The following is a 27,376-nucleotide window of genomic DNA, read 5'->3' as shown; positions in this document are numbered from 1 at the left end:
AGGAAAGTCAGAACTAGATCATGCTGGCAATCAAAGATGAGCACTACGGGCATGGAAATGACTTGATAAACATCGAATTTCCTGAATTATTTCAGTTATTCAATCAAGACGTCCTCGACAAATCTTTGATCAGTGCCTATTGTCTGTAAGTATTATTTATGTAGCTAAGTCTCTACTGTGGCTTGTCCATTGCATGCATAATTATACTCACTATATTATGCAGAATGAAGATTCGCGAATGTTGAAAAGGACAAATCTATGACATTGGGTTCATTGACCCATATACCGTGAATGAGCATATGTAGTGTCCAACGCTATGCCAAGGACACAGAGGATAACTTGGTATCGGCGTTAAGGCAACACACACACAAAAGGGAAATACTATTTCCATACAACTTGTAGTGAATGTTACTGTCTTGAACACATTAAATCTATTTTGCTTACTCGATGTTAAGTGTAATTGATGAGTTTTTCATGTGCACATGTTTCACTTTATCCGGCTAATCATTGAACCTGATGCCGGAGTAGTAGAAGTCATGGACTCGAAAAGTAAACCCCTTGCGACGTGGGGGGTATGGCTGATATCCTCGAGAGGTAATTTCAATCATTATGGTTGTATATGGGAAACTTCTTTTTTTCGATATCAAGTAATTCATAACTCTTTTATTCATTTTCTTTGTCGGGCAGGGCTTGGAAACGGTTCACCAACAAGGCTCCGGGTGAGGGGAAAAGCGAGCTTCAACTTAAACAAATACCAGCAAGTACTGCTAGCTAGGTCCGTGCATCTCTTTGATTCTAGTTTCAATACTATTATCATGCTTGAATATTATTTTGATTGAACTCTGTTCTCGTAAAGTGCTGACGCAAAAAGACGGGAATAATTTATGTGGATTCTACGTTTACGAGTTCATTCGCCAGACGACCTACCAGGCAGGGAGAATTTTAGAACAACTTCAAGTATGTAAACAATATTTATAATTTTATTTTATCACCATCGATCAATTATGTTGTGTTTCCGTTATGTAATATGTTCGGCCAAGCACGGAAAGATTTCACTTGGATCTGTTTATTCATAACGATGTTGTGTAATATAATGGTTTCATATATGTGTCCATTAACGTGTTTCAAATAGGGCGTGGCGGCATACTGTGCCACAGCAGGAAAAAGCACCAAAACGATGTCATGGTAGTAACATTTAGCACTGGTTCATGTTATGAACCGGTGCTAAGAGCATCTCTAGCAGAGCCCGTAAAAACGCGAACCGAAATCCGGAGTTCAGTGCACCGAACTCGTGTTTACGGGTCTCTGTTCTGCGCCAGCGGATTCCGAACCCGTAAAGGCATGGTTTTTCATATAATTTATATGCAACACATACAACAATCGATCATAATTAATCAAATAATCATCCAAATTATTATAACACATAAACAATAGTGTGAACCAAATTATTACAATAGTTTTGGAAAAATTGAACAAATGAAAAATGTCTCAACCAAATTACAGCAACTCTCGGAAAATTGGACAAATGAACAAATGCCTCAACAATAATACATGTGACCAACAAATGTATGGAATGGTAGGATCAAAGATGACGGCCATGTCGCTGCCAGTGGTGCATCTTCAGATCATAGACGAGATGGGCATGGGTACTGGCATTCTCAATCTGTCGATGAGTTTCAAGGAAAGCTTCAATGCGATCTGGATTGCGTTGGTGTTTCACTCGGGTGCCAACATTATCATAGAAGCAGCGCAAGCTCAACTCTCTTTCATCCTCGATGATCATGTTGTGAAGAATCACACAACATGTCATGATGTTGACAAGGGTTTTCTTGTCCCAAAATCGGGCTGGGCCACGAACAATGGAAAACCTTGCTTGCAAAACACCAAAAGTTCTCTCAATGTCCTTGCGAGATGCTTCTTGAGCTTTGGAAAATTCAGCTTCTATTCTATCTTGGGGATCCTTGACAGACTTAACAAAAGTTGCCCAATCCGGATAGATGTCATCGGCTAGGTAATATCCCATTGTGTACTCATTGTTCATGACCTTGTAATTGCAAGAGGGTGCTTCCCCATTTGCTAGTTTGGCAAATAGAGGGGACCTTTGCAGCACGTTGATGTCATTGAGTGTCCCAGGCAAACCAAAAAAAAAAAAACAATGCCAAATCCACAAATCTTGTGATGCAAGGGCCACAAGTACAGTGGTTGCATCTTTTCTCTTGCCACAGTACTGTCCATGCCATGCCTTTGGACAATTCTTCCATATCCAATGCATACAATCAAGACTACCAAGCATGCCCGACCAACCACTTTCCTCATTTATCTCCATCAATTGTTTGGTGTCATCCTCATTGGGAGCTCGGAGATAGGTTGGCCCAAACAACTTGATAATCAGGCGAGCAAACCTGCGCACCGACTCCGATGTAGTATCTTCGCCAACTCGAAGATACTCGTCGGTGTAATCCGCAAGGATGCCATACGCAATGACCCTCGTGGCAGCAGAGTTTTTTTGGAACACGCTGAAACCTATCACCCCGGTGGCATTCCTACGTTGCTTGAACTAATTCGAATTGGCTTCGCAGGCCTTGACGATTCAGATGAACAAGCTACACCGCATGCATACCTCCTACAGAATAGATGGGGAGGATAGGTAGGTACCTCGGTGAAGTAGTCCTACATCAGCTGCTCGTCGCCGAGGAGGCGATTCGATGGATGTGGTTCCGGCCCAACACGGACCCGCGCCTCCGATTCAGCAGCTTCACGCGGTCCTCCAGCTCCTTGACGGAGAGGAGGAGCATGGTGGACTCCATCTCGTCGTCCTGGAGCAGCTCGTCGAGGTCGGAATCGTCTGAGCTCGATGAATCCGACAGATCGACATCGACGAACTCGTCGCCCGAGCTCATCCTCGATTCGGAGGGAGCGGCGGCGGCGGGGGCGGCACCCGGAATTGGGCGAGGAACAGCGGGCAGGGTCAGGGGCGACCTGCGCTAGCTCCGGGATGCGGGGCTCGGGCGAATCGGGCGGTGCGGCAGCGGCGGAGTGTGGTGGCGGCGCGGGGAGGGAGAGAGCGAGCGGTTGTATCAGCTGAAATTTCAGCGCGCCCTAGATAGGGATCGAGCGTTCGGTTTGTTCGAGCGCCCCCTACAAATACAAGCCGATTTGAGTTTTCGGTCTCGGCCCGAAAAAGGTTTTTTTGTTTTGGCCCTTTTACGGTAACTGATCGGCGCCATTTTTCAGCCCGAACCCGTAAACTGTCGGTTATTTTTCGGTTTTGGTCCGTTTACGGGCTCTGCTAGAGATGCTCTAAAGGTCCTCCACCCGGCCGCTCGACAGCCAGCCATGTGGTGCCCCTTTAGCACCGGTTCATTACACAACCGGTACTAAGGGGGGCGGGGGCTTTAGCACCGGATGCGTTGCACCGGTTGGGCAACCGGTGCTAAAGCCCCTTACAAACCGGTGCTACAGCCCCGTTTTCCACTAGTGTGTATTTATGATCAAAAAAATGATTTGGATCATAAAATGAAAATACTTGTTATTGATGATAAAGTGTTATGTACCAAGCTACGATGTGAACGCCTATGCAGCCAGGCCCGCCACGCCTAGTTTCCTAAGAGCATCTCTAATGGAGACCGAAAACCCCGTCGAAACTGTATTTTTCCGGTGAGTTTGCGGGTTCCGATCGAAAGTGGTCCAGATGAGAGCCTGAACTCGCGGCCTGGCCCGTAAACTCAATTCGGGGGTCCGAGAAACACGACGCGGGCTCCATATTAAAACGGGCCGCGGAGGGGAGTTCGATTTCCAAACTCTACTCCCTTCGCCGCGGCCGCCGCTCCGCCGTCTTCCTCCACCTCCTCCGACGAGAAATCTCCCCACCGCCTCTGCTCAACCGTGACCTCACCATGGCTAGCTGCGGAAGCTCCGCGAGGGGAGGCGGTCTGTTGGGCGGCGGAGACTCACCTCCACGGCCCCCATTTTCTGCTCGGAGGCGGAGCGCCGGAAATGGAACCAGTCCGAGGGCGCGAGCAAGCGCAGCACCCGCCAGTGGACGAACTAGGGGCTCACCGCCCCGCGGGAAGCTCGCCCGCTACACAAACGGCGGCGAGGGCTCCTCCTCCGGCGGGTCGTGCCGCCCCCCTCTCCCGCTGGTGTACGACAGTTGCTCGAAGGACGAGGAGGATGCGGCGTCGACTCCTCTCTTCTCCCCGACGACTACGTCCACAATGACCAGGAGGAGGAGGTCGTGTCGCGCAGGTCGTGGCCATGTCCGAAGCGGAGGCGCGAGCACGATTCCTCCGGAAGGAGGCCGACGCCGTCCGCCAGGTCCGCGAGTACGAGGCGACGCGCCGGGAGGCACGCGTCCGCCGCTTGAAGCTCTAGATCGCCGAGCTCGACTCGGAGTAGGCCGCGCGCCGCCGTCTGCCGCCTCACCTTCCTCTGCCACCCCCTCCTCCTCCGCGCGTAGAGGCCCCCGGGACCGAATTTTGGTGAAATTAGGTCAGGATTTTAAGTTCATTTTATGTTTGTAGTACAAATTATGTACGTATGATGCTCAATCGGAGTAACGACTATCCTCGTTTATATGTGTTCATCGCCGAATTCTCCCGCGAACTTTTAATTTCATTTTTTCAGTTCGTATTTACGGGTTCTATTCTGCGCGACTGTCAAAATCAACTGAACCAGGCGTTTTCGAGATACTGAACTCAGTTTCGATGAGTTCATCTCTGTTACACATGCTCTAATAGTATATTTAAAGTTCATGGTCATTTTCCTAAACCTTTACTATTGTAAGGTCTTAAATACAAGTAGTTTTTCAAATTTCAAAATCCCTCAAGCCGCACCTCACAACCGCAACGGGTGAACCTAGTTCAGTTGAAAACCCGTTGCAGGAAAACCTAATTTTCTTGCCTGGCACGTCCTCACACAATAGATCTGACGGCACTCCAAAATCTGAGCCGCCGACAATTGGGACCCGCACAATCCACTCTGTCTTAAACCCCAGCTCGCCCCCTTCCTCAGTCGACCACCAACTCCTCTTCCTCCTTCCGCGCCGCCGACATCGCCGGAGATGGGGGAAGCTGTGCACACGGACATGATGGCGGAGTTCCTGCGCGCGAGCGGCGGCGCGGTGGTGATGGACGGCGGCCTGGCGACAGAGCTGGAGGCTCACGGGGCCGACCTCAAGGACACACTCTGGAGCGCCAAGTGCCTATTCACCTGCCCCCACCTCATCAAGAAGGTATTTTCCTTGTCCCTCCCGTTCGCTTCTCGGTTGATTCGTATCCCTTTGTGAGGGGCAGCGAATGCGCAATGTCTGTCGGTTTGAGTAAATCTTTTGACCTGTGCTATTTCGCTATGTACCTTGTTTACTTCAGGGGTGTTATACTTAGGCTAGGGAGCTAGGTATTAGGAGCTCAGGACGCACAAGCTTTACTTTGCTGTATAACGAAATCAGGGCTCGCTGTAAGTCAGCAGTAGCAGTATTTGGGCATCTTCAAAGCAATGTGCTAATATGATTTTGATATCAATCACATTTAATTCCCAAATGTCTGTGACATTATACATTGCGAAACCTGATTGCATTTTGTGTTGTAGCTTAGATTTGTATGGTTCTTGCCTTCTCTAGCCAGGTCTATGGGAAACTATTATCTACAGTTTGAAGGAAATAAGATCAGTACTAGAGGCTTCTCAAGACGCTGTTGCATCACCTCTTATTTCTTTGCCACAACACTTGTGCTTAACTGCAGTGCATTATTTCTATGAACACCTGTTACAGTAGATTTATGTCCATAAACATTTCACAAGTGGCGTCCCTGAGCACGTATAGTACCTTCTTAATAAATAACAATGCATTTTCATTTCAACAGGTTCATTTAGAGTATCTCGAAGCTGGGGCAAGCGTTTTGATGACAGGATCATACCAGGTATTATTGGTTACTCTGAAATCTTTCGAGCAAAAGTGTTGATGTGAACTCTCAAACAAATGAACTTCATGGCTTGTAACATTGTATCGCAGGCAACGATTCAGGGCTATCTTTCTCGGGGATTTTCCCAGGACGAAAGTGAATCATTTCTGAAACTAAGTGTTGAACTAGCATGTGAAGCACGGGATACATATCTAGGAAAATGTTCTAATAGTTCTGATGAGCCCAAAGATGGAGCAAGACTTAGGCAGCGCCCTATACTAATTGCAGCATCCATTGGAAGTTATGGAGCATATCTGGCTGATGGTTCTGAATATAGGTTGGTTCCTTATTTTGAAAGTAATAAAAGATGATATTAGCATGCTCAATAATGGTTCAGAATACTACTTATTGTGGGAATGATTACATGTTCTCTTTTTTGTTAGAGTTTCGGGATAGTTTACATCTGACTGAGTACTTGCAGTGGCGACTACGGAAAGGAGGGTAATTTGGAATATCTGAAAAACTTTCATAGGAGGAGGCTTCAAGTGCTTGCTGAAGCAGGGCCTGATATTCTTGTTTTCGAAACTATTCCAAATAAAATTGAGACACAGGTATGTTCGGAAACTGGAATTGGATTTGAACAGTGTGATGCAGATTGAAACAGAACACATTAAAGACATATGCAAATGATGCTAAACTATGCTCAGATTGTGCACTGGTCTCAATGAACATAGCACTACGATTTGCTTCATTGACACTGCATAATTGCTTTAAAAGTGATCCTATATGATTAGAATGTTAGTGCAAGGAAAATTTTGTACCACATTGTATATTTGATAAAACAAAGCTAATAATCCCTTATGCTCTGGTATTATGGAATATATTTGACAAATAAATATGTGCTTAATGCACATATCAGTTACGAGTTATTTTTTCCAAAACATTCCTAAATCAAATTGCTGAGCACCGCTGACCTGATCAACCTACTCATAAGAAGTAACATCTTATGGTCTTTTCCAGGCGTATGTTGAGTTACTAGAAGAGTGTAATTTACATATTCCAGCATGGTTTGCTTTCCCTTCAAAGGATGGAATTAATGTAGTAAGTGGAGATTCCCTCACGGAGTGTGTTTCTATTGCTAATTCATGCAAGGAGGTTGGTGCAGTTGGTATCAATTGCACTCCGCCCAGATTTATTCATGCATTAATCTTATCCATCCGAAAGGTAACTTCCTGTCATGGCTGCATTGACCTGTAAATGTCACTGTACATGTGTGCATGTTATGCTGATGAATTTCTAATGTTCTGTTATGCAGGTTACAAACAAACCAATATTGATATATCCTAATAGTGGTGAGAGCTATGATCCTGTAAGGAAGGAATGGATGGTAAGTATCAGCTAAAAAAAATTCATGATAAGTTTGGGTACTCTTAATCTGGGTTATTGGCCTGCAACTGTTATAGAAAAGTTAATGGGAAAAAAGACCAGCCTCTGATTTTACCAAGAAAACATGTGTATTCCCAATGCTGTTACATGAGAATAAGTGATCTAGTCAAATTACAAAAGAAGAAAGTATGTCAATATGCAGTCCATAACCACAACCTCTTGGATATTTTACACAGGCTTGCTCAGGTGTTTCAAACGAAGATTTTGTTTCATACGTGAGAAAATGGCACGAGGCTGGAGCCTCCCTTATAGGGGGTTGCTGTAGAACAAGCCCAGACACGATAAGAGGCATATCAAAGGCTCTGCATGGACTATGATCAAAAGAGACTGCTAGAGTCGACAATAGTTTTCGGCGCAGTTGCTAACACACTTGATCTGTCTACTTCTGCCAACTTCTTTATGTGCCATGCTTTTTTGATCTCGAAGAGCTGCTGAAAACAACGAAAAACTGATGTTCTTGTACTGATGTGATGATACAAGGCTAACTGGCGAGATAGACTACTTTGTTTGCGACTTTCTGTGCTTTACTTTAAACCGCGATGAGGTGTGCGTTTCTTAGCATATAACGTGTTGAGCTATGCCCAATAATAGTTGTAAGATGAAGTAGTTGTGTCTCACGTGTTTCTCAATATTCCTCTTTCCCCTATTTTATCCTTCAGTATTTAACTGAGATGCATGCTGAGCTTCTTAATGCAAAGTTGTGGTTAAAAACAAGCTGTTGTGAGTACATTATGATGGTGATTTATTTGGCCAAACTAGATAGGTAAAGCAACAACTTAAGCATCATAAAAAGATGTGTTTGTTTTACTATTAGAAGAGAGGGTCTGCTATGGAGGTGGGTACTCACTCTTCCAGCATCGGTGAAATAGTATCATTGTAGATGTTCTTAAGAGAGTGCTTTGCCGCGATGTGATCTCACGAATGTGAGACATTGGAGAGGGGGGAGAACGCGATGATCTCAAAAGAAACAAACTCACGCACACACGGTCGGCACACAAAAACTGAGACAACGAGCAATGAGCCTCACTCCGCTGTCCTTGGATTGACAACTGAAGACTGCAACACTTGGGAAAATTAAGATTTGATGGCTTGAACGTCTATACTTTCGTGTCTGGATTCCATCAATCATCAAAAGATAAAGGAAAGGGACACTGTCGACTCCACTGAGTTGTGTGTCCTCTCTTGATGTGTTCATCTCACCAAAATGCAATACCAAAGAAGCCAGCTTGCAGCGAGATGTCGATCTGCACTTGCCTCTTGTTATATTCTTCTTGTTGTGATGCAATAATTTGTCATGATTTCTCTATGCGCCACGGACGAAATGAATGGAGAAGACTTTGTATAGTTCTTTAGCTAGTTTAGTTCTCTTTGGTGCTGTTCTCTAGCACTATGCCTGTACATAAACTATTTTAAAATTAAAATAAATAAAATATGCAGTGAGGAAATTCACTGTTCGGCTTCAAAAAAAAAAAAGAGAAGACTTGCCACATAGTTATACGCATCCATCCATGCAAGAAAAGATGCAGCACAGCGACTGCATACCTGCTGCAACGGAATGTACCCGAGATGTCCTTAATCTTCAGTTCTGGTGTTGGGTATTTGTCACAAGAATAGAATGTTCTGAAGCGTTCGCTGTCTAGGTTTCTTTAATACTCAAAAAATAGCATCACAAGGAAGGTGATTAGGCTGAATATCGAGCGTGTTTTCATGTAATCTTACATAGTCGTAGATTATGTGTACTGAAGGATAGAATCCGACTTTCCTCACTGCTAAGCGTAATAAAATCTTCACAGTACCTCTTACGGGAAGAAGAGCCTCGTTGACAAGTTCGTACGATCGTCCATGGAGAGCAGAATGCACGAAAATGGAACGCAGACTAGCTCGATCGGACTTTTTGTTTTGCTTTTTGAAGTAGCTCCATCATAAGTTTTGTTTAGCACAACAAGCTCGATCAGATAATTCTAAGTTGCAACCCGAGGATGGGCCTCAATCCACAAACAATACAGCCTCAACTTGGAGCCATGTAACTGCCTGGATGTTAATCGTTGGCCCAAATTCAGAAATGGCCGCCACAATGGATTTTCATAGGTACTCAGGTACCTATGAACCCGTGAAGGAAATATTCCCGAAAATCATATCTATAAGTTTCTAGAAAATTTCAGATAAATAACCTGCGCACAAGGGCATATATTTATAAATAAATACGTTCAAGGGCATATGCCTTTGCGGAGTCATTTCTGCGTGATCTAGAGCATGATGCGTTGGCAAGTAAAAAAAAATCAAGGTAACCAGAATTTGCAAAGTCTTTTGAGTATGAAAAGTTTGAAACAGTACTAAATCTATATCAACAGTTCCACCGCCGTTAGACAAACTTTGATATTACATTACTCATGTTACAGTTATTGATATTCGTTTGTTTATAGATTGGTTAAACTTGGTAAATTTTGACTTTTCAATTAATTTATACTCCGTGTGTTTAAAAGGAGTATGCAATAAAAACTTACCAGACATGGCCATGAAGATGAAGGCATGTACGCATGCATGCATTTTGAGGCGATTTGCACAAAAATAACCCAAAAGTGAAAGAAAAGCACAGACTAACCCTCCGGCGAAACTATTTCACCGATCTAACCCTTTTGTGTGGCGCCCCTCCCACGGGCGCCACACATGCCCATGTGGCTCCTCCTCCGCCGGCGCCACTCGTCCCAGCCGACGTGGCCCCCTCGCCGCTGAGCTGGTGCGCCCATCCGACGTGGCAGCATGTGTGGCGCCGTTGGGCGCCACACATGCACTTGTAATCCCCCAAAACATACTGTGAGACAAATCCTCTGGGACTTAGCCGTTTTGCGAGGCTCGATGTGTGGCGCCGATGCCACGGGCGCCACACTAGCCTGTGTGGCGCCGATGCCACGGGCGCCACACATAGAGGCTCGCGAAAACGGCTAAGGACTTATCGTCCGAGCCCCCGGATGTTTTCGACCCAATGGTTCATATAAGTTGGCATGTGTGGCGCCGATGCCACGGGCGCCACACTAGCACTTGTGGCGCCGAGTGTGAAGGGCGCCACACCTGGACTTGTGTTGAAAACATGAAAAATCCTACCAAACTCCAACAGATTACGAGTACAACATTGGACACAACAAGTAGCAATTTCATGACATACACATATAACACTTCATAGGTCACATTGTAGCACGTAGATTCAAACAACAAGTAGTATTACAGACCATGGTTTGAAATGACATAGGGTTCACAAATCGATACTTATGAATATAGAGTTCACAACAACACGTAGCACATCCTAGTAGCGTCCTCGACGTGCCGTCCTCGCGGGCTGCTTCCGGACGGCCATCCTCTTCGTCCGCTGCCGTGGCTGTTGTTGCTGCTGCTCCTCGCTCCTCGTCCCGCTCCTCGTCCCGCTCCTCCTCGCTCCTCCTCCTCCTCCTCCTCCTCATCCGAAGAGAACGGCTCGTTGTTCCTCATCCTCGACAAAGCTGATCTCCGCGGCGGCCCGTCATCCTCCTCGGTGACAACCTTCTTTCCTCGGTTGACATAATCTTCCGGAGTGTACCGGTTTGGAGCCTTGCCCCTTGGCTTCAACCGGTAAGCTGACCGTGGGGCTTGCTTGGAGGTATGCTTTGGAAGTATGCCTTGACTCGGAATTAGGTCGTCCTCGGGAGGAATCTTCGAAACATGAACACATGAGATTACAAAAGTTGAAATTAGTAAGAACATGTTTGACAGCAACAAAATAGTCCATACCTGCGGTTCTTCAGAAGAGGAGGACGTAGGGATTTCGCCTTCGCGGCAACCTAGCAAGTTCGCTAACCGCCGCATCTTTCGTGCAGTGTTCTGCGTCAAGAAACTCATGGTTACAAAGCCACCGTAACATAATAGTGTACATTCAAAGTTGGTGATCATACCTTAATGAAATGCCGCAACGGTCCGACAGTGTTTTCTTCTCTACCGCTCTCGCTCCCATATAATCTCGCACTCCCGAGCTGTTTTTTGGATCTCCTCCCGCCGTGACAAACATAGCATACACAATTTAAGCGAGCACATGGCAATCTAGATGATGTACTATTTAGTGAGAGAATCCATTACCACGAAGTTCAGCTCGGAAGCAATAGAAGTCGATCTCCTCTCGCGAGCAAAGGTGTCGTGCCGGCTTTGCCCAACCTCATCGAACTCGGATGGGGTCGTCCAAGATCTCCTCAGGATACGCTTGCTTAACTAACTCGATACGCGTGTTCTCATGGAACCACTCGGAGGTAGTTGTTGAAAGCGGCCAAGTCGTGAGGCACAATCCGCTCAGTGGCCAGCATTCCGTGCCGCTTCCAAACGAGTGTTGGAACGCTGCGATGTGGCCGCTATGATGGACTGACCAATTTGTGATCTTCCTCCGCCGCTGCCTATCAAGCCCGCAAGAATCAACAAGTTAGTTTGTACCTCTTCTATCAAGAATCTTCCATCGCATGATTCCGAAGTTTACCTATGAAGCGCCTTGTCCGTGTCTTGCCACGGTGGTGGGCACTCCCGATACAGCCCAAACCGTCTCATCACTCTTTGCGGCCGGTGGTGTTCAACAAGCCACATGCATATGAGTGGGCAGCGCATACGCCAGAACCGCGCCTCCTCCGTGCACTTGTGGTTGAGGTCAGCCATCCCCGCGCCAATACGGTAGTAGCTACCATATGGCTCCCATTCCACCTGCAGCATACAAATATTTAGAACATGCCGGTAGAATCAATCAAAACTAGGATTGCAACTCCGCGAGTGATCGGTTACCTGCTCAGCGGTAAGAGTGTCCAACTCCGCGAGTGTACCGCCCGTACATGACCATTGGATCGCTCGTCATCTCCGAGACATTGTCCCAGAGGTATGCCCAAGTGGGCTCCCGAGGAAAGTGAGGGTGATGAGGCCATGGCGTCTCGGTGAGTACCCTGGGACGCCCAACTGATAGGCGGTCCCAGCTCCATACGGAAAGTAGGAGCATGCATCCACCAATACCGCCGCTCCCGGCCCCGCTCCCGATCCTGCGACAAGCTTCTTCCAACTGCGTACATAAGATATTTGGTTACTACTTTGTCTAGCACACTACTATAGGAAAATAGTACATAGAACAAATCATCACCTGCCGGTAGAGGTAGGCAAGTGCCGCCGTTCCCCAACTCCACCGGTTGTCCAACACCGTAAGCGCCTTCAGCCAACACCAATGGGCCAGCTTCCCCCCACTGTCAGGAAAGAGAGTCCTCGAAATCATGTACCATAAGTACACGCGGGCGTACGTCCTCCGAGTGTCCTCGTTGGCCCCTTCCGGGCATTCTCCAAAGTTAGTCCTGATCCATTCGAAAGACGCGCCGGCGGGAACTCTCTTCTTTGGTTCTGTTGGCAGCGGAGGAGCCCTGCCAATAAGCGCCTCCATCTGCTGGCGCCACCCATCAGAAGCTGTGTTCATATACAGTGGTTCGCCCTGAATAGGTAGTGCAAGGATCATGGAAACATCCTGGAGAGTAGGGGCCATCTCGCCGGCCCTCAAGTGGAAGGTGTGAGTCTCCGGCCTCCACCGGTCGACAAGGGCGGTGAGTGCAGAGGGGTTCATGTGTGGCCCCCCACGGCTTACAAGGGATATGAACGGCATAAGACCGGTAGGCCGGATGAACTCCGTGTACCTCTCGTCATACGGTATATCCGCTGTGCCATGGTAACGAATCTTCAAAGGGTTAAGATCCGTTCCCCTCTCCGTCATATGAACAGCCCAGGTGCATCCTGTCGTACTCTTCATCCGAAGCCACACCATCCTACATGTTTACACAACCATATTATGAGTCATTCCACTAACAAAAATGAGCAACACATACATGAGAGTTCATATCCAAATACATGAGAGTTTCATACATACACACATACATTCATATCTAGGGTTCCAACAAATATTTGGTTCAAATATGAGTTATTCCATCACAAATAGTAGACATTTCAAGACATACATACATAGAATTTGAACACATACATAGCCATTTTATATCTACATAGCCAAATCTAGGGTTCATATCCAAATCCACCAACATATCCAAATCTAGGGTTCATATCCAAATCCACTAACATATATAGGGTTCCTACACATACACATTCAACACTTACATAGCCATTTTATATCTACATAGCCAAATCTAGGGTTCATAGCCATTTCAACACATACATAGCCATTTCAACACATACATAGCCATTTCAACACATACATGTAAAATTTCATATCTAGGGTTCCACCAAATCTAGGGTTCATATCCAAATCCACCAACATATCCAAATCTTGCTAGGTTCAGAGCCAAATGCACTAACATATCAATGGTTCATATCTAAATCCACCAACATGAATTTCCATGTCTAGGGTTCATACCCAAATCTACCAAATCCACCAACAATAGTGGACGAATCAGAGGGAATCGAAGGGGAATACCTTGAGGAATGGAGGAGGAAGGACTTGGCCGGATAGATTTGACGATTCCTTGGTCGATTTGGTGGGGGGCGAAGGGGAGGCGGGCGGCGGCGGCGGTTGGGGAGGAGAAGCAGAGAGAAGAGAAAGAAGAAAGAGAGGGTCGGGCTGGGCGCGGGCGCCACACTTAAGTGGATGTGTGGCGCCCGTGGCATCGGCGCCACACAGGCTAGTGTGGCGCCCGTGGTATCGGCGCCACACATCGAGCCTCGCAAAACGGCTAAGTCCCAGAGGATTTGTCTCACAGTATGTTTTGGGGGATTACAAGTGCATGTGTGGCGCCGTTGGGAGGGGCGCCACACATGATGCCACGTCGGATGGGCGCACCGGCTCGGCCGGCGAGGGGCCACGTCGGGCTGGGACAGTGGCGCCGGCAGGGAGGGGAGCCACATGGGCATGTGTGGCGCCCGTGGGAGGGGCGCCACACAAAAGGGTTAGATTGGTGAAATAGTTTCGCTGGAGGGTTAGTCTGTGCTTTTCTTTCACTTTTAGGTTATTTTTGTGTAAATCGCCGCATTTTGAAGAATCGAGGAGCGCCCGCGTGCACCTGCATGCCTTCTGAGCCAGGTTAAAGCAAGGCTAGCACAACCCTGATCAGGGTGTGGGCTTTAACCACGTAGTAGACTCTCGGTGGAGTGCGTAGGCTTTAAACCGGCCGGAACTGGATCAGGGTGCGTAAAGCCTGCACGTACGCACAGCGGCTGCAGGCTACGTACTGGACACGTACGTACAGGCGTGATCCGTCTACAGTGCACTATGCTCCAGTTAACTATCAATTGCACTGATTTCTTTTTTCCATTGTTTGAGAATCGAGTACACAGGTTGATGTTGATCTACTGTACAAAATCGCCAGAAATTTCTTTTCTCTAACTCAGGCAAGTAAGAACACTTAACCCATCTTCAGCGGCCCAACGTGTGTCGACATGGATCAGACTATATGAGGGAAAAACCCTAACCTAGTAGCCCGGCGCATACATATCGAGATGTTCGTGTCCACCCATTAGTGACCTGAATTTGGGTTGCAATTGCGACGACGCGGACACAACTGTGATCGCGTGTGTATATATCCGCGCCAACTTCCTGTGGGTTAATCTGCCAGCGTCTTGTGCCCGCTTTGCCTTATGTGCATCCTCGTCCTCCACGCCGGTACGGCCTTCCACGGAATGGTAATGGCCTTACGTCGGCTTCTTCGCCGGCTTCTTCGCGCTAGAGTTGGCGTGCGGCGCTGGACTTCCGCGCTAGGGCATTGATGTTGTAGCGTGTTCCGCTGCTTTTAAACTGAGCGGCCGCGGTCATTTGCCGCACACACCATTGCCAATTCCCCTCCCTCCACATACCACCAAAAGTGTCGCAATGTGGAAAGTCATGGTCGTTCCAGAAGACGAAGAATGACCATGAGGTTGGATCTTCGTGCGACTGCAAGGAGCGCAAACGACCGCTATGTGTTGGTGGGCATATGTCAACATCCCTGGGTGGCCCGCGAGCAATGCGATACATCCACCGCCGCTGCTTCATCCTCCCGCCTGATATGGGGAAGACTTGGCCGACGCGTTAGAAAGTTACAACCAACGCTCGTTAGTCACCTGGGAATTCAGCCCGTGACACCGAGCAAGTTACCTGGGTAATGTGGCCTACTTCAACGCCTTGCTCCTCGACAACAATGGCGGCGAGGAGGAGGAGAAGGAAGACGAAGGCGTAGTCCACTTCGACAACAACAACCATCATGTTAGGAAGAGAGATGTGCCTATCATCAACCCTGAGTCCAGCCACCAGAGGTGACCGAGGAGGCCATTGAGCTCGAAATCGCCCAGAGCGAGCTCATCGTGAGTGCACACTTTCGGAGGGTACGCCCATCACACGGCTAGTCACTCTTGCCCCGTGGCGTGCCGCCACCTCCTCCCACACCATTGCCTCCTCCAACGCCATCGCCTGCTCCCTTGCTCCAGCACCGACGGATGGCCCTCCATCGGTGCCTTACTGGTCATAGCCATAGGCGTCACCTTCCTTCATCGACCTTGGTGATGAGAACACTAGGAGGCCATTGTGCGAACCCTTGTTACCTAGGGTTTTTGTCTATTTATATTTTAGTTGTTTTCTATTATTTTCGACTTTGTAAATAATGTTTTATTAATATAACTATTTCAGAGGGGGAGGGGGTTCCTTGGACTTCTAGGGAATGCCTCGACGCAAACAGAGAGACGTCCATTTTGTGTCTGTTGCCCGACCGAAACGGCAACATTTCACTACGGAAAAAACAGGCGCTGCCGTGCAGCTAATCTTTGCCGTGAGCTACCGCATGCAAAGAAATCTTTGTCGTGCGCACGGGAAAAAACGCACGGCAAAGAACAAAGGCACGTCAAAAATAGCATGAGCGCACGGCAAAGAAAACTTACACGGCAAAGAATTAAGGCAACGCATGGCAATTAAGGCAGCACGGAAAAGACACATTTGCCTAGTGTTTTTAATAAACACACTGCAAAGCAAACATTTGCCTAGTGCTTTAACAAACGCACGACAAAGCAAGCCTTTGCCTAGTGTAAGCGCACGGCAAAGATATAAAAACTGGATTTCTTCTCAACTCAAAAGGCGCGGCGTGGTATAGTTATCAACAAACGAACACTTAGCCTAGTGGCAAGGTTGCACACTTTTTCTACTCGGCGTCGCACGGCAAAGCCTTTGCCGTGCATATAGGGTATTTGTCGTGCAAATAGTTCCACGGAAAAGTCTTGTTTTCCCGTAGTGTTTGGTTTCGAAATGGGTCGGTCCGCTCAAGATGCCCTTATTACTAATGCATATGTCCACAAAAGGATGTCACAAGTTTGTCTAAATTTATATGCATGTAGATACTATTTTTTTATAGATACACCTGAATTTAGATAAATTTTCGACATCTTTTTATGGACAGAGGGACTAGTTAATTTGTTCTTTCTTGGGGCGAATTTTAACTTTCTCTGTTTTTGCTTTCAAGGACGAGTGGCAAAAACATTTGGTCGCAAACAAGCAGACGCACATAAACGTACTGGTGTTGCATTGCATGCCTAGATCACAGGGTTGATCGAAGGAGGCAAGGGAACATCATCACATAACCCAACAAAAAACGACTTTACCGGAACGATCTTTGTTCCAAAAAAGACGGATCGATGCCTCACATCATAGGCCTAGCCAGTACTCCATACTAGCACAGTAGTATCTGCGTCCGGCCTGCCGCGGCACGCTTTAATTAAGGACGCATGTTGTAGACATCCGGGGCATGGCGAAGGCTAGGCCATGATCTTGCCCCAAGAACACACGACACTATCTATGCTTGGAACATCCATCGGTTGGGCGACGAGAAAGACTACCACTCCAAAGGAGGAAAAACATCTACTAATACTCTGTCGCCCCACACCCGTTTAGGGAACACACTGATGTCCCCATTACATCTCCACCCCGTCTCTCTCCCTATCTCTCGGGCTCTGCGATCCAATGAATCCTTGCGTCCATGCATGCATGACGTGCTTTACTTGGCACTTTCCATACGTCCGCATGCTACTTTCAGTACTTGGGGTCGTCACTGCGTGCTAAGATCAGAAGTGATTATCGAGACCTGAATTTAAAGCCCGATGGGACTCTTTTGTTGGAAGGTAAAATTTTCCAAAAAAAAATTTAAAATATTTATGGCTTTCTTGGATCAGAGGATTGCACAAGGAGGAGTAAGAAAAAAAATACAGGAGCTTGAAAGGATTTGAGGTATAAAATTGAGGATTACAAAACCCACGGAAATTACAATAATAGTCATTTGGATGAACTCAGGGAAATCACAGAATAATATGTCGAACCTATGCGAATAACCACAGAATATACTGGATGTTACAACATTCCTATGAAACTCAGTTGTAGGAATGCAATTCATAGAAAAAATTTAGGGATCCAGTGAGCTTCCTTATGAAAATATTGTGTTGATTGGAATCCTTGGAAATTTCTATGATGATCCTTCAATACAAAGATAAGCAATGCCATAGATGTTCCGCAAAGTTGTTTCCGAGCCAATTTTTGTCCAATAACAATGGATCTCCATAGATGGAAGTCTAACAAAACTAGCGCTCATCACCGGCACAATTATGTCATGCTTGCTGAAGGTGACAATATAGAGTCAGTGGAACCCTTCCTTGAAAACCAGATCATCTATCTATGGTATATATTCTCCCTAGTTAAACCAGAAGTCAACACCACCCTCGAGTTAGTTAATGGTTTGAAATGTCCAAATTGACAAAATGTACTATGATTGAACTTCTCCTCAAAATTCGGAACTACTACTAGTTTCTATTTAGTTGAGCCCATATCACTGAATTGCAAAATTTTGGGAGTTCAACCTATATATTAGACTAGCTACGTTTGAATCGCAGACATGCTTTACTTGCTAGTACTTTGCTAATCGAGAAACATAGTCACGGACGATGGACCGTACGTGCACGCTCGATGACACACGGGCTGACCATCACATGGGCACGGTCGATCAATCCACCATGACGCATCTGCCAACATGATCAGCTAACTGGTAGCTTTCACTGCATCACCAAAAGACCTTGTGGTTAAGCACGACACGATATCATGCATGCGTACGTCCATCATCAACGGCGGCACGTAGGTACGAAAACATATCAATGCATTATTCATGCATGCATCGGGCGCCAAAGCAACTTTTAAGGCTTCACCTGCGTGGTTATGCAAGTGGCTTATCGGTCATGCATGGCATGCATGCAAATTAATCAATTAATGGGTACTACTACTTGTCAACGGGCCTAGCAACCGGCCGGGAATGCATCCGTGCGTGCAGTTTTCTTTTTTTATTAGTATGGTCTTTATCCACAAATAGGTGACTTGAATTTGTGTAGAATTGCATGATCGTTTTAGTGTTTAGATACATACGAATCTAGATAAATTGAAGTCACTTATTTTTAAACGGAGGAAGTAGAAGAAGTTGTTCTGGTACTGATTTTATAGAGACTATTGTGGAACGGACGCACATCCACTTCCACTGGTAGAAAAACAGGCTTCCGGGAAGCCCCATAAGTCGCGCAGGTAAAGGAACCGCGACTAATGGGGTCTTTAGTCGCGGTTCGTGTGGCGAACCGCGACCAAAGGCCTGGGCCCAGGGCGCACGGTGGCCAGCTGGTGCACGTGGGGGGTTAGTCGCGGTTGGCCAGGCCAACCGCGACTAAAGGTGCCCGAAGGCCTTTAGTCGCGGTTGGCCAGGCCAACCGGGACTAAAGCCCCTCCCCTATATATGCCCATCCAGCAGCCAACACTTAGCCATTTGGAGCCATTCTCTTCACAAACTTCACAAGTGAGTGTTAGGTTTGCTTTTGGTTCCTCTTATGCACATAAGATGTTTGATGAAATGCCCCAAGAGCATGAAACAAACATGATATGAAGTGTTGGAGCCACACTTGAGCTTTCTCATTTATTTTTTCCTCCTCGATTGCGGTTAGCAACTTGAACCTTTGATGTGTCGTCATTGATACAATATGCATGTGTGTGTAGTTCATTGTTTAATTTATATTGTTTGTAGCTAGTTAGTTTAACAAATGCATGATGGTTAATTATATATTTTATATTATAATAATGCAGATGAATCGGCAATGGATGTACGGTAACCGACTCTCCGGCGAGTTCGAGTACGGGTTTGAAAGATTTCCTCGTAGTGGCTAATGCGAACAAGCAGGGGGTTTTGTTATCTGTCCATGTGTTAAGTGTAAGAATCGAAGGGTTACTCTTCCTCAAGAGATGTTCACATGCACCTGCTTCGGCACGGTTTCATGCCAAGCTATAATTGTTGGACCAAGCATGGAGAAAGAGGGGTTATAATGGAAGAAGATGAAGAAGGGGATGATTTCATCGATGAAAGCTATCTTTCTCATTTCGGTGATACTTTCATGGAGGATGCTGAAGGTGAAGGGGAAGGTGAAGGGGAAGGTGAAGAAGAGGATCCCGTTGATGATCTTGGTCGGACCATTGCCGATGCACGGAGACGCCGCGAAACTGAAAAGGAGAGGGAGAATTTGGATCGCATGTTAGAGGATCACGTGAAGGCGCTGTACCCGGATGCGATGATGGTCTGAAAAAGCTCGGGCTGCACACCGGATTTGTTGAAATGGAAGGCACAGAGTGGTGTAGCCGACTCGGCATTTGAAAACTTGCTGAAAATGTTGAAGAATATGTTTCCAAAGAATAACGAGTTGCCCGCCGAGACGTACGAAGCAAAGAAGGTTGTCCGCCCTCTAGGTTTAGAGGTTCTCAAGATACATGCATGCATCAACGATCGCATCCTCTACCGCGGTGAATACGAGAATTTGAATGAATGCCCGGTATGCACCGCATTGCGTTATAAGATCAGAGGCGATGACCCTGGTGACGATGTTGAGGGCCGAAACCCGGAAGAGGGTTCCCGCCAAGGTGATGTGGTATGCTCCTATAATACCACGGTTGAAACGTCCTGTTCGGGAACAAAGAGCATGCCAAGTTGTTGCGATGGCACAAAGAGGACCGTAAGTCGGACGGGGAGTTGAGACACCCCGCGATGGAACGCAATGGAGAAAGATCGACAGAGAGTTCAAAGATTTTGCAGCTGACGCAAGGAACATAAGATTTGGTCTAAGTACGGATGGCATGAATCCTTTTGACGAGCAGAGCTCCAGCCATAGCACCTGGCCCGTGACTCTATGCATCTACAACCTTCCTCCTTGGTTGTGCATGAAGCGGAAGTTCATTATGATGCCAGTGCTCATCCAAGGTCCGAAGCAACCCGGCAACGACATCGATGTGTACCTAAGGCCATTAGTTGATGAACTTTTACAGCTCGTGGGGCAGACCTCGGTGTCCGTGTGGGATGAGCACAAAGAAGAGGAATTTGACCTACGAGCGTTGCTTTTCGTAACCATCAACGATTGGCCTCGCTCTTAGTAACCTTTCGGACTCGTCAAATAAGGGATACAATGCATGCACGCATCGCTTACATGAGACTCGAAAGTGTACATTTGCCAAATTGTAAGAAGAACGTGTACCTTGGGCATCGTCGATTTCTTCCGAAAGGTCATCCAGGAAGAAAGAAAGGCAAGCATTACAACGCAAGGCGTGATCACCGGCCGAAGCCTGCGGAACACACCGGTGCCGAGGTATTTGATATGGTCAAGGATTTGAAAGTCATCTTTGGAAAGGGTCCCGGCGGACAATCAGCTCCGAAGGGAGCCGACGGGCACGTAGCCATGTGGAAGAAGAAATCTATATTCGGGAGCTAGAATATTGGAAAGTCCTAGAAGTCCGCTCCGCAATCGATGTGATGCACGTTACGAAGAATATTTGCGTGAACATCCTAAGCTTCTTGGGCGTGTATGGGAAGTCAAATGATATAAAGGAAGCACGGCAGACCAGACAAAGTTTGAAAGACCCCGATGACCGGCATCCGGAACGGTTTCAAGGTCGTGCCAGCCTACGCTCCGACCAAAGAAGAGAAGGTCATCTTTTTTGAATGCCTCGAGCAGTATGAAGGTCCCGTCAGGATTCTCGTCCAATATAAAGGGAATAATAAACATGGCGGAGAAAAAGTTCCAAAACCCGAAGTCTCACGATCGCCACGTGATTATGACGCAATTGCTTCCGATTGCTTTGAGGGGCTCTCTGCGGAAAATGTTCGAGTAGCCATTGTGAAGCTATGTCCATTCCTCAATGCAATCTCTCGAAGGTAATCAATCCAGAAGTTCTACCACGGTTACGTAACGATGTGATCCAATGTCTTGTCGGCTTCGAGTTGGTGTTCCCGCCATCCTTCTTCAATATTATGACGCACCTCCTGGTTCACCTAGTCGATGAGATTTCCATTCTCGGTCCCGTATTTCTACACAATATGTTCCCCTTCGAGAGGTTCATGGGAGTATTAAAGAAATATGTTCAGTAACCGTGCTAGGCCGAAGGAAGCATCGCCAAGGGCTATGGAAATGAGGAGGTAATTGAGTTTTGTGTTGACTTTGTTCCCGACCTTAAGCCGATTGGTCTTCCTCAATCACGCACGAGGGGAGACTAAGTGGAAAAGGCACGATCGGAAGGAAATCAATGATATGTATGGACGGCCATTCTCTCGATCGAAGCACACCACACGGCTTCGACCAATTCCAGCTTGGTGGCTCCGTACTTTGAGAAACACAAGAATATTTTACGCTCGGACAACCCTCGGGAAGCCCGAATCTCTGGATTAGGAAGGCCCACATGGAGACTTTCGCAGCTTGGTTGAGAAAACATTTAATGAGTGACAATAAGGTTGTAGATCAGCCGTACATGTTGGCCAAGACACCATCTTCAACTATAACGACTTTCCAAGGGTACGAGATAAATGGCAATACATTTTACACGATCGCCCAAGATAAAAAGAGCACCAACCAAAACAGTGGTGTCCGCTTTGATGCAAAGAACCGAGAATGGGCAAAAGGTCACATATTATGGTTACATAGAGGAGATATGGGAACTTGACTATGGACCCTCCTTTAGGGTCCCTTTGTTCCGTGCAAATGGTTCAAGCTAACAGGAGGTGGGGTAAAGGTGGACCAAGCAATACGGAATGACAATGGTGGATTTCAACAATCTTGGTTACCTTGACGAACCATTCGTCCTAGCGAAAGATGTCGCTCAGGTTTTCTATGTGAAGGACATGAGTAGCAAACCGAGGAAACGGAAAGATAAGAAAACGATCAGTACATCATGCGATGATTCAAAGCGCCACATTGTTCTTTCAGGGAAAAGAAACATCGTGGGAGTGGAGGACAAGACAGACATGTCGAAGATTATAATATGTTTGCTGAAATTCCGCCCTTCAAAGTGAACACCGACCCAAGCATTAAGTTAAATGATGAGGATGCTCCATGGATACGGCACAATCGTAAGCAAGCGGGGACACAAGGGAAGAAATGATGTGTAATAATTTATTGTACCAAACTTTGTTGAATGAATCATGTGAATTATATTACCCGTGATGTGTTTGGTGTCCATTTTCGAATGATTCAATTGACTCGAGATAGCACTCGATGATACATGAAATTTGGAGTGACTAAGTCATACTCCGCATGCATACATGAAATTTGGAGTGACTAAGTCATACTCCCGCATACAGGAAATTTGGAGTGACTAAGTCATACTCCCGCATACATGAAATTTGGAGTGATTTAGTCATACTCCTGCCTAGGCGTATAATATGCATACTCGTAGTCTTCATAGCCGCCGCCGTTGTACTGGGTAGTCGTCGCCTTCTAAGTTGCCTGGCGTCGTCGTCGCTGCTCTGTCGTCGCCGCCGTCGGGCGGCGCTCGTGGCTCGAACCGAGGGTAGCGCAGGCGGGGATATCGCCGGCCGTGATGTAGTCCATGACGCTCTGCAGAGTCCGGCCGTACCACCATAGCCGACGGCCGGCCTCGTGGAAGTTTCCAGGAGGCGGCACCGTCCTCCTCATACCCAGCGAGCGCCCTGTCACGCCGATTGATGAAGAAGGCGTCCCAAGTATGCTCGGTTATCGGGATGCCAACGGGGATTCATCCGTCTGCTCCGGCGTGAGGTCGAGGTAGTAGTGGTTCGTGATGGCCGCCGGCGCGCGAGCACTCGAGGGACGGGAGGGACCGGCACGCCGCCGGCGCTTAGGCTCCAGCTGCGGGGACGCGGTAGCCCGGAGGGCAAGGGTAGTTCGAGGCGCAAAGCTCCTCCACCTGCTGGTAGGTTAGAGTGGGTGCGGTGGAAGCCATGAGTGATGAGAGATTGTAGAGATGTGATAATGCTGGCCAAGTCGGGCTACCTATATATAGTGACAAATGGCGGGAAAAATGGGAGCGGGAAGACAGGAGGCGGGAAGAAAGAGGCGGGGAGAAAGTGACGGGAAGAAATTGGCGGGAAAAAATTGGCGGGAAGAAAGAGGCCGGAAGAAATTGGCGGGAAACAATTGGCGGGAAGAAAGAGGCGGGAAGACAGGGAAGAAATGGCGGGAAGACGAGGAGGGAAGAGGGGCTCAGCGGAAAGAGGCTGGAAGAGGGGCCAACGAACTTTTGAATTGAATTAGTTTTATTTTTATGAATTTTTGATAATTTGTATTTTTAAAATTTTGAATTGAATTAGTTTTATTTTTCCGAATTTTTTGATATATTATTTGTATTTTTAAGATTTTGAATTGAATTAGTTTTATTTTTATGAATTTTTTGATATATTATATGTATTTTAAACATTTTGAATTGAATTAGTTTTATTTTTCTGATTTTTTTGATATATTATTTGTATTTTTAAGATTTTGAATTGAATTAGTTTTATTTTTATGAATTTTTTGATATATTATATGTATTTTAAACATTTTGAATTGAATTAGTTTTATTTTTCTTAATTTTTTGATATATTATTTGTATTTTTAACATATTGAAATGAATTAGTTTTATTTTTCTGATTTTTTTGATATATAATTTGTATTTTAAACATTTTGAATTGAATTAGTTTTATTTTTCTTAATTTTTTGATATATTATTTGTATTTTTAACATATTGAAATGAATTAGTTTTATTTTTCTGAACTTTTTGATATATTATTTGTATTTTTAAGATTTTGAATTGAATTAGTTTTTTTCTTTCTGAATTGTTTGATATATTATTTGTATTTTTAAGATTTTGAATTGAATTAGTTGTATTTTTCACATTTAATTTCGAAATAATTTCGAAAAAGGCCTTTAGCAGGCCAACCGCGACTAAAGGTCGTTTTCCGCGGGAACCGCAAATGGGGCAAAAAATGGGCTTTAGTCGCGGTTGGGGTCACCAACCGCGACTAAAGGGTGACCTTTAGTCGCGGTTGGTGTCCCCAACCGCGACTAAAGGCCATTTGGTATAAAAACTCGCGCCCTCGCCCGCGCACTTCATCTTCTTAGCAGTTCTCGTCGCCTCTTCGCCTCTTCCGCGCCGAAGGCCTGCCGCCGTGTCGCCCCGTCGACAACGCCGCCCGCCGTCGCCCCGTCGCCCGCCGCCCCGTCGTCGTCCTCGCACGCCCCGGCCGCCCCGTCTTCCTCGCCGTACGTCGTCACCGCGCCCCCGCCTGCCCACGCGCGCGCCGCCCGGCCTCTCGCCCACGCCGCCGCCACTATCACCGCCGGTATCACCGGCCGCGCGCCCTCGCCCACCGCGCCCGCCGCCTCGCTCGCCCGCCCGGCCTCAACGGCGCCGCCTCGCTCGCCCACGCGCGCGCGGCCGGACAGAGAGATGAGGAGAGACAGAGAGATGAGGAGATCGCCGGCCCCTTTTTTTGTTTTTTTTGTTTTTATTAATTATCTCACAATTTGTTAATTGTACACTAAAATTTGACTTAAAAAAAGATTGTGTAAAGAAAACTAAAATTTGACTTAAAAAAATTAAAATTGACTTAAAAAAGATTGTGTAAAAAAACCAAAATTTGACTTAAAAAAGATTGTGTAAAAATTTGACTTAAAATTTGACTTAAAAAACTAAAATTTGACTTAAAAAGATTGTGTAAAAATTTGACTTAAAATTTCGTCACCGACCCCGCGTTAAAATTTGACTTAAAATTTGACTTAAAAAAGATTTTGTAATTAACTATAACTTCATATATAAAAACTTAACAAAAACTTAAATTTTGTTAAGTTTTGGCCCGTCTTCACCGCGAGCCTCGACACGCGCCGTGACGCCGCCCGCCACCGCCGTTCCTTCGTCGTTGTCGCCGTTCCTTCGTCGTTGTCGCCGTGGTGTCGCCGCCGTACCGTCGCCAACGCCGTCAACGCCGTCAACGCTACCTCCATGAATAACGCCGCCGTACCGTCGCCAACGCCGTCAACGCCGTCAACGCTACCTCCATGAATAACGCCGCCGTACCGTCGCCAACTTAAAAAGAACTAAAGTTTTGACTTAAAATTTTGTAAACTTGAAGGAGTGAGGGAGAAGGGGAACTTAATGTAACTAAAATTTTACTTAACAAAATTTAGACTTAATGTGTCCTCGGCACCGCCACCGCTCTCTCGGTCACCGCCACACCGGTCTCTCGGTCACGCGGTCACTCGCGTCCCCCTTTCAATCCGCCACCGCCACCGGTCTCTCGGTCACGCGGTCACCGCGTCCCTCCTTTCGCCACCGCCACCGGTCTCTCGGTCACGCGGTCACTGCGTCCCCCTTTCGCCACCGCCACCGGTCTCTCGGTCACGCGGTCACTCGCGTCCCCCTCTCGCCTCCATCGTCGCCCTCTCTCTTTATATGTAGAAGAGATGTGATAATGCCGGCATATACACAATTAATTTGTTTTGACTACATGTTTTCGGGACTGACATATGGCGGACGATAGAGCTGACCCGATTATGGACAACTATGATCCGGACGCTCGAAGAACAAATCTTCGGCATCATAAAAGGCGATGTTCTATATGTGCCGACCAGGACAAGAAGAAGATGATATCGATTCTTATCCGAACTTTGAGGGTGAAGATGAAGGGCATGGTCAGCAAGATGGTGCCGAAGGAACGTCGATAAACGACGATAATCTTCGGCTGAAAGTAGCAACCACCTCCGGCGCCGAGGTATATATATATACATTGAGCCTCTGGTGATACAAACTCACTGATTTAAATAAATATGTGTGTACTAACGCGCGCGCCTCTCTTTCTTATTTTAGCCCTCGGCCGGATCGTCGAAACAATCGAGTACGTCGACGTCAAAGCGTGGCGCAACCAAGACGATGAAATCGGGAGAAACATGCACCATCGATGTTGTCGACGAAGCAACCGGCAGGCCGCTGGAGCCCAGCAAGAACGCCACCAAGTTTGTCAGCCAATGCGGAGCCGTTGTTAGAGACAACGTCTCGATCACCCTCCAGGAGTGGAATGAGCCAAAGAAGGCACGTGTTGGTTTCACTTTTGTCGATAAGAGAACAAAAAACGATTGCTTCAACAAGCTTCTGGAACATTTCGTTCTACCTCCGGAATACCGCAAATACGATGAGGAGGGTAACAAGATTGCGGAAAACAAGAAGAGGCGCAAGCTAGTCAAACAGTTCGCTCTTTCTAGGATGGCCAACGCATTCCGGAAATACAAGCAAAATCTAGCCCATGACTTTGTCAACCGGGGCAAGACTCCGGATTTCAAAGGACAATATGAGAAACCGCAACATGATTGGCCAGAATTTGTGAAGCAAAAGAAATCGGAGCAGTTCCTTGAACTATCGAAAAAAATAAGGAAAATGCGGCCAAGAAGGAGTACAATCATAAAATGGGGCCGGGAGGGTATCGCTTTTGGCAGCCTAGGTGGGAGAAGATGGAGAACGAGCCGAGGGCGCGAGGAATCCGTCCGGTGTACGGAGGGATGGGACCCAAGGGCCAAAAGCCGGTGGTACGGGCATGGGGGATCGCTGAACCCGGAGACAGGGGAGTGTGTTTACCAGGGCAAAATAATTACACCCACCAAAAAGCTTATTGAGGCAATGAGGGATGCTCAAGAGGGGAGGATCATGTTCAACAGAGAGAACGACGCCCTGACAAAAGCCCTCGGGA

At 46.8% G+C, this 27,376-nt stretch overlaps 1 protein-coding gene across 2 annotated transcripts; it reads left to right on the top strand.

The window, feature by feature from the left end:
• Positions 1–1,182: 1,182 nt before the first annotated feature.
• LOC124677145 (homocysteine S-methyltransferase 2-like) lies at positions 1,183–7,755 on the top strand. Of its 2 annotated transcripts, XM_047213147.1 has the most exons (8): positions 1,183–1,230; positions 5,099–5,233; positions 5,862–5,918; positions 6,011–6,237; positions 6,382–6,511; positions 6,921–7,124; positions 7,216–7,287; positions 7,523–7,755. In XM_047213147.1, the coding sequence occupies exons 1-8, from the start codon at positions 1,183–1,185 to the stop codon at positions 7,661–7,663; spliced, it is 1,014 nt and encodes a 337-aa protein (XP_047069103.1). In that variant the 3' UTR covers positions 7,664–7,755. The 2 variants fall into 2 exon arrangements, with proteins under 2 accessions (XP_047069103.1, XP_047069104.1); XM_047213148.1 differs by lacking the exon at positions 1,183–1,230 and having other exon boundaries at positions 5,081–5,233.
• Positions 7,756–27,376: the final 19,621 nt, after the last annotated feature.

This window comes from Lolium rigidum, chromosome 7, assembly GCF_022539505.1.
Source record: "Lolium rigidum isolate FL_2022 chromosome 7, APGP_CSIRO_Lrig_0.1, whole genome shotgun sequence".
NCBI classification, from domain to species: domain Eukaryota; kingdom Viridiplantae; phylum Streptophyta; class Magnoliopsida; order Poales; family Poaceae; genus Lolium; species Lolium rigidum.
This window is presented reverse-complemented; position numbering and strand designations above follow the sequence as displayed.

What these genes read in the sequence shown, in the direction of transcription:
- LOC124677145 (XM_047213147.1), top strand. Translation starts at nt 1,183, where the DNA reads ATGGTAGTAACATTTAGCACTGGTTCATGTTATGAACCGGTGCTAAGA. An exon ending in CAAATAAAATTGAGACACAG is followed by an intron (nt 6,512 to 6,920) that starts GTATGTTCGGAA and finishes GGTCTTTTCCAG; the next exon opens with GCGTATGTTGAGTTACTAGA. An exon ending in TAATCTTATCCATCCGAAAG is followed by an intron (nt 7,125 to 7,215) that starts GTAACTTCCTGT and finishes TCTGTTATGCAG; the next exon opens with GTTACAAACAAACCAATATT.